We start from the raw sequence: 8106 nt of genomic DNA, 5'->3' as shown, positions 1-8106 counted from the left end.
GTGGGTTTTACTTTGGTGTGGTGAAGTGCACCGAGCTTTGTGTGGTAACAAGCTAATAACACAAAATTAGGATAATTCACATTAATATACGTTTGAGTTGACCGAGTATATCAATGTTTGATCAATAATTGAGAGTTTGATTCTCTTAATCAATATTTTTTCTGGCGATCTTGTCACATATGGATTGTCAGCATTGTAATATATGAGTAACGTGATTTGTAGACTATTGAGAAGTTTACCCTAGTGTGCATCGAATAGTAACGGTCATGAATTCTCATATCATCAAAAAAATTTAGGGAGATGTATTCAATGTAGAAGATTTATTGACTTTTTTAGATTTTAAAAGTATAGATGTATTCAATTAAGACTTTTACATACTCTATAGAAGTCTAGTTGTATTCAAAATAGACTTTCATATACTTTTAAAAAGTCAAGTGATATTCAACATTAACTTTTAAAAACCCTATAAAAGTTTATATGTATTCAAATTTTCAATAGACTTTTAATAATTTCATGGAATTCATTAACATACAAACATTAAAACCTAATGTATAACAATAAATTGTCAAAAATTGTATTTGGTTCAACCCAAATATTTGAAAGGATTTTTAAAACTTCTAACTCATACATAAGCTATTTATTTCTCTCTATGTCGCTTCACATCGCCGCTCTTCTTATCTTCTCTTCCTCTCATCTATCTCTATCACTCTCTGAATTTTCGAAGTGTATCTCTATATATATTTCCATATTTCCTTTTCAAAAATTTCATTTTTTTGTTGATTGTTTATTTACTAATTTTTATTTTAATATCATACAAAATTTTGAATTCTAAAATTGATTTTGTGATTTTTAATTTATAATTTATACAAATTAATGTAATATTCAATAATAATAAAAGATGACAAAAAAATGTTGCTTAATTCTTAATAATTGAATAGCCTCGTAAGAACTACGATTTTTTAAATTCTTTTTAGCATTTTCAATTAATATGCAAGCTATGATATTTTTATAAAAAATTATATCCACACAATGTTAAATATATTCTTTTCACATGTATATTTTCAATTCAAAAACAAGTTTACAAATTAACCAATTGATGTATTTTAAAAAATTTACAAACATGCATACAAATTCACATATATACACATGTAAGGATTAAATGATTTAACTTTTAAATAAGTAAATGTATTTATTAATACAAATATTGGAAAATTATTTAAACTAAATATGTTATATATGTCAATTAATTATTGGTTCAAAGAAATTAATAAAAAATAATATGTTATGATTAAGTATAAAATTTATAAAATTCTAAAAAAAAATTTCACAAAAATATATAAAAATCTTGCAAAAAATTCTATATGAATCCACATAAATCTGTGAGATTCTGTAAAAGTCAATAAAAATATATCAAATCCATAAAAGTCTATCATTTGAGAAAGTCACTAAAAATCATCAAAACTCTGGATTGAATACATCTCACTTAGGATAATTCATTTGTATATCTTTATAAGTTGTCTCTCAAATTTTTCGTGTACTAGTTATATCTGTCAAGTTTAAGATTGTGTCTCGATTTCGTCCAAACAGTTAGTTCAGCGTTAAAAGTTGATAGTCGGTGCACAACAATCAACATACATAATTCTTAATTTCACTCATAAACTGAACGTTTAAATTAGAGCTTAGAGATGTAGAATAAGATTAAATTAGATATAATGGAGGATGCTGACCGTTTAATCCGAGAGACTACTGTTACCTTATACATGCATTAATCGTCAACTCGTAATATTAAACTAATGATTGAGACAAGATCATGACATAATTTAAAAGTTGCGGGACATAATTAACCCAAACAAAACTTTAGAGACAAAATTTGAAATAGGGACAAACTATATAGATATAATTATGAATCATCGCCACAAAATTAAAATCTAATCATTGCCAAAAAGTTTTGAATAATTTCTTCCAGTTGATTTTAACATTTTTATAAGAGATTTTAAGATTACTCTGTAAAAACAACTAAATAATGGTAATGAAAAAAAAAAATTTGACGAAGACACACTGGTCTAAATTTTCAATTCGGTTTTAGTGTTGATATGTAATTTGAAAATTATAAATTCAAATTGGATAGTTTAAATTGATGCGATGAATAAGTTATTTCAACCAAAAAAGTGATTCATGAAACGTAAACTAATCTCCAACACGTTCTCCGCAAGCGAAACATGAAAATGAATTTCTAGGTGGATCAAAGATATCAGAATACAAGTCTGGGGTTTCAAACTATATGTATCTTTATCAATTGATGCAGGCGCCGGAGGAACAAGACACACAAAACCTTAAGTTTTTTTATGCTGGTGAAATGTTTAGGGGAGATGACAGGATGATATCTTGACAATGGGTTACATTGAGCTGTCTGGAAGTCTCATCACGACTTCGGACGGTGGTCGCAGTGTACAAACCATCTCCTTCGTCTTTCCAAAGTAGACCTGCAATCAGAGTGCGTGTGAGGCAATCAGGAAAACCCAGCAGGTAGCTAGCTAGCTAGCTGGGTAGTTACACCTCCCGTTCAAAGGGGGAAAAATCCACTCTCTTTTAATAAGATAAGACCTCAAATCTGCCCCCGGTGACCATTTCCAGATGAAGGGAAATATTGTTTGCTTGCCTTGGGATGATGAATAATACAACTGGCATCATAGCCAAATTAAGGATATACCTGATCCAATGAGTTTCTCAATTTACTCTCCATTTCTTCTATCATCCTTCCCATATTGCACAAATGACCCTCAGCAACTGAAAGGTCCATATTCATCTATACAGGGAACGAAACAATAAAATAATTTGAATTCCATCACTAGTAGAGCCAGCAATTTACTTGAAAAGTAAGAGAAAAACAAAAAGAATAAATAAAGCAGCAAAATGGGATACAAGTTCATGGGGAAGTTATTTGGTACTCCACAAAACCAAATATTATACTTGATCTCCCATTAGAAATGGGGAAGAAGGGTACCGACAGTAATCATCAAAGCCAGAATTAGTTCGGAAAAAGCTGGTATAGCCTAGGCATATAAAAAAAATAAACACTTTAAAGCAAATAATACATGGTGCCCAGAAATCAACGTCTCTTTTAGTTTGTACAAGTTGGGTATCTTATAGTTTTCAAAAAGGAGACACAAAATACTTGGACAGCACCTAAGAATATTGCTACGTTCAACAATCAATATTGAAATATCTACTCTTGGAAAGAATTTGAACAAGTATAATACTATTTTGTAACTTCTGATCCACAATCATCTCCTACGCAGAACCCAAGAACAAAATCACATATAACTCCTGATACCTATTTATTCAACTAATTCTCAAGAGACTTTCCACAATAATTTAAAAGAGATTGTTTACAGCAGCTTGATGCACGAATAGTTTTCTCAGCAGGGTATTCCAACTTCTAGTTCAATGATTTTGGTAACCTGACTCAATCAAAGAAGGTAAACAATCTACCTGTCTTCTAATTGAGCCCGATAAACTAAATGTGCCCGCAGAGTCATTGTTCGTGGTCAGTGAAAGCATCACAGTGCTCGTCAAACAGTAACGAGCATTTCCTTCTTCTTCTGGTCCAACCTAAATATGTAGAAAAAATGAACATAAATCAGGAAGAGGACAGAGGAGATACTTATCCTTCATGTTTAAGGTCCTCTCCCTTTGGTCTTTTGGGATACAAGACACACCTCAATAACATGTATGGCTTCCCAACCTCCTTCTTGTAGATAACCTCTTCTACCATGTGCAGCTTTTGAGCCATCTTCACCAGGAAAAGTACAGTTTCAAAATAAGAAAACGGCAAGAAAGAGATCATTGCCCAAAACAAGTTGGGAGAGACCCACACCTTTTTTAATTAAAAAACAAGCCACAAAGCCAACGTTTTCATCCTCCCACACATACACTGATGAAATGCCACCTTCATAATACCTATTCATTTTTGGCCAGTTAAGTTAATCCAGCAATGATGTACAATGCTTATCGTACAAAAAGGAATAAATCAGAAATGAAGGCTTGTGGAAACTTCGCCGATCAGTGAGACAATCATATTTCTATCAAACTCATTTAAGAAAATTTAAGCACGCGGCAAGTAAAGGACCTCACTGTTCACAATAGATAGCAAAGATGTCGTTCGCTTCAATTTCAAGTTTCCTCAAATCTGGAGATGGATAAGGCCCATCTTCTATTGGGGGATGGTATGTATTTGACCATGGTGACCTTCAGGCAGAAAAGAAATAAAAAAAAAGTCACTGATAGCATATTTAGCATGCCTGAAAAAAAAAAAAGAAACACCGAAGAGTACTTCTAGTGAGATATCTAACCGATATTAGTCATCACGCAATACCATTAATCTGGCAGTCAGCGGCAGTTTGATAATATATTAATTCCAATAGTAATTTCAACTATGCTCCAGACATTTGTGAATGTATTATTAATCAATGGAACAGCGTGAAGCACTTTCACTGTTAATCATTTACCTGTATGAGTCTGCATCCCTATTGTATTCACACAATATGAACTCTTTCCCACTGTCCACGTCACACAACACCTATTTCAACAAGTTCAAATGTTATACATGGCAGTAGAAATGATTCAAGAAAATTTAATATTTGCTCTAAACAAAGGCATGGTTTCATAGTTAATTTCCTAGTACACATTCAAACCAGAGTATTTTAACGAATAAAAAAATAATTTAAATAGGCAGTAACTCTTTCTACTCTGCCTCGGATTTCCAAATATGAACTTGACAAAAATGTGATTAAGCAAAAGAAAATGGCACTCAGAAGAAAACCAACGAAACGAAGCCCTTGAGCTACTCATTTCCGTTCTCTCTTTCCTTTTCACCTCTAGAGCTATCCTTCCATACAATTTAACCATATTAAACCAAAGGAAACAAAAAACGAGCATCTGTCAGATTCTTTCTTCATCCAAATTGCAGTGCATTCAGGAAAAAAGTTCGAAAATCGAACTACGAACGAGATGGAATCATTATATCATTTGACATTCAAACTGCGCCAAACTCCGCACACATAGCGCCCCTAATCTTGGATTCTGAATGACTTTACCAAACGATGTCGTTAGTAGCTGACTTTAGGCATATCATAGCACAGCTTGAATGAATTTTAAGATATATAGATTACGATGATAAATATAATAAATACCCAATTCCACGAGAAGCTGGAATAAGAAAGAATTTCCATTGAGCATTGCACACATAAACCATCAGGTAACTACATTAATCCGAACTCTCGATATCCAATTCTAATAATCATACAATCGGAAAAAGACTCGATTCTTAATACGAACTCTCGAAAACCGAATGTATGTATACCTGAAGAGGCTGATCGACTTGAGAGAGAAGATCTACGGAGTGATTCGGCAAAAGGCTCAGCAGTGCAGAAAGCGCGGTTTCGGAATGCTTCGGCGGGATCCGCCGCATCAACCCCATTGCTGCCTCCATTTTTCCGATTTTATATTATAGACGATAATACCAAGCGCTTGTAGGTATACACTACGCTGCAGAAATCAATCTATATCAAGCATGACCGTATGCCTCCCTCGTGTTTTTTTCCTGGCCCTTTGACTATTTATTATTCACAACAAGGATGGTGTATTCGTTTAGTGTTTTCAAATATTTTTAATGACTTTTTTTTCAAATGATGGACTTTTATGAAGATAGATTTTTATTGACTTTTATGGAATATCATAAAATTGTGAAACAAATTTCATACACTCTTATAGACTTTTTTTCAAGATTTTTGTAGATTTTTATAAACTTTTTCATAGAATTATGTGAATTTTGTAGTTTATAATTGTGATTTATTTTTTATTAATTTTTTTAAAATAATTATTGTACATAGATAACCTCTTGAATTTTAAATTATTTTTTTTATTTATGAATGTAAATGAATTTTACTTACTTAAAAGTTAAATCAATTTAATTTGTAAAAAACTACAAATGAACTAACCAATTTATTGAAATCAAAATTTCAATTCTTTATGTCAATTCAACATATAAATTAATAATATTTTTATAAGTTCATAATAAAATTTTATTAAAAGAACACTCAAAATAATGAGTAGTCTTTTATAAAAAAAATATAATCATTACTAACAATTTGATCAACATCGTTCTACGTTCCATTGGCTATGATATCCCTGCATGCATTAACATTTGTTCGTTGTTGTTTTCGAGTATTAAATAACTGATCAAAGTCGTCACCTTCATAAACTTGTGCTGATGAAGACAATTGAGCTTCATTATCTAGTTCAATTTGAAATTCATCAAATTGACACTTCTTCCAAAAAAATTTGTGTAATATAGCACATGCCAATACAAGCCATGTTAGGGGTGGGAAAAAATACCAAATTTTCGGTATACCGAGATTACCATAACAAAAAAATATTGAATTTACCGAATTTTAAGTATACCGAAGATTTCGATACGGTACGGTAACAATACCGAATTTTTCGGTACGGTAACGATATCCAATTTGAAAATTTTGGTATATAACGAAATACCGAAAAAATATACAAAAATTTTAAAATATATAATATTTTAAAACAATAAATTATAATTTTTTTTTAAATGTAAGGTTTTTTTGATTCGGTATACCGAAAATTTTGGTATAGTATCGGTATGAATTTGCTTATACAATAATTTAATATATAGATTAACTAAAATTAAAGAAAATAATTAAAAATAAAATGTTAAAAAATTAAATTGTAATTATGTTTTAAATAAAAGGAAAAATAAATAGATGAGAAAAGAATGAAAGTTTGTATTGAATTTGAGAGATTTCTCAATTAAATGTACATCCAAATTTTTAGGTTGAATCAAAGACTTTCGTTGACATTTTATTGTTGTACATTAGGCTATAATTCTTGTACTTAATAGATTTCTATAGAGTCATTAAAAGTATATTGACATTTTGAATACCTATAAACTTTTGTAGAGTTTTTAAAAGTCAAGTTTGAATACCACATGACTTTTTAAAATTCTACAAAAGTTTACATTGAATACCACTAAACTTTTATGGAGTATATAAAAGTCTAGTTTGAATATCTCTATACTTTTAAACTCCATAAAAATCATTAAAAGTTTATAATCAATACACCCCCTAAAATTGGCTACATCTATTGTTCTTTAGGGATTATTTATTTAAGAAATCTATTTTTCAAACTTGTTCTCTATATTTTATTTTCTTCATTTAGGCTTTTGTATTTTTTCATTTTATCTTTTTTTTTTCTTTTTGATTTATCGTTAAAAAAACAAATTGTACAAGCACACAACGTACGTCCGACTACTAGTTACTATTGAGGGTGAGGGAAATAGACTATAGGTATAAACGAATCGAATCGAGCCAAATATTAATAAAATTTTAATGTTCAAATTCCGATAAATTTCAAGTATATGCGAGTTTGAGCACGATTTGAAGATCAATTTTTTTAAATTTTTTTTGCTCGAGTTCAACTCGAAATGAAGTTCGAGTTCGGCTCGAAATCTTCGAACTTATTCGTGAGATATTACAACTATTGATTGGTTAGTAAGGTTCGAATGCTCGAAACGTCTGAAAAGCTCAATAAGTATATGTATTTAATATATAATTATATTAAATTAATAAAATATTAAGACTCGTGAACTATTGAACAACGTACCAATTTGGACTCAAGTTTTGCCCGAAAAAAGTTCGAATATGTTCGGGTTCGGCTCGAGTTTGATAAATTCGAATATAGATTAAATATTTAACGAGCTAATTCGAAAAAAACTCACGAACTAACTCAATTTATTTACAGTCTTACAATAGACTGACCAGATTGGTACGTTGTTCGATAGTTCACGACCCTTAGTATTTTATTAATATATATATATTTCAAGTTTTTTGGATGTTTCGAGCTTCCGAATTTTCGTTCTCGGACCTTATTAACCGATCAATATTTCTAATAGTTCGCTAATAGGTTCGAATATTTCGAGCCGAACTCGAACTTCATTTCGAGACGAACTCGAGCAAAAAAAAAATTGATCTTCGAATCGTGCTCAAACTCGCATATACTTAAATCGATCAAAATTTGAAT

General features: G+C 30.6%; 1 protein-coding gene across 1 annotated transcript; it reads right to left on the bottom strand.

Moving 5' to 3' along the window:
• Positions 1 to 2150: 2150 nt before the first annotated feature.
• On the bottom strand, positions 2151 to 5606 carry LOC142551414 (F-actin-capping protein subunit beta). The gene is made up of 8 exons (XM_075660642.1): positions 5363 to 5606; positions 4509 to 4579; positions 4135 to 4248; positions 3878 to 3960; positions 3720 to 3793; positions 3493 to 3612; positions 2711 to 2806; positions 2151 to 2483 (listed from the first exon to the last, which is right to left on the bottom strand). Exons 1-8 carry the CDS (start codon positions 5489 to 5491, stop codon positions 2397 to 2399), a joined length of 774 nt encoding a protein of 257 aa, XP_075516757.1. The 5' UTR covers positions 5492 to 5606; the 3' UTR covers positions 2151 to 2396.
• Between the last annotated feature and the right edge of the window lie 2500 nt (positions 5607 to 8106).

This window comes from Primulina tabacum, chromosome 7 (assembly GCF_025594145.1).
Source record: "Primulina tabacum isolate GXHZ01 chromosome 7, ASM2559414v2, whole genome shotgun sequence".
Taxonomy (NCBI): domain Eukaryota; kingdom Viridiplantae; phylum Streptophyta; class Magnoliopsida; order Lamiales; family Gesneriaceae; genus Primulina; species Primulina tabacum.
This window is presented reverse-complemented; position numbering and strand designations above follow the sequence as displayed.

Coding starts and splice junctions, on each gene's coding strand:
- LOC142551414 (XM_075660642.1), bottom strand. CDS start 5,491: ATGGAGGCAGCAATGGGGTTGATGCGGCGGATCCCGCCGAAGCATTCC. Junction 3,961..4,134: donor TTTGCTATCTATTGTGAACA/GTGAGGTCCTTT, acceptor AAAAATGAATAG/GTATTATGAAGGTGGCATTT. Junction 3,613..3,719: donor AAGCCATACATGTTATTGAG/GTGTGTCTTGTA, acceptor CTACATATTTAG/GTTGGACCAGAAGAAGAAGG.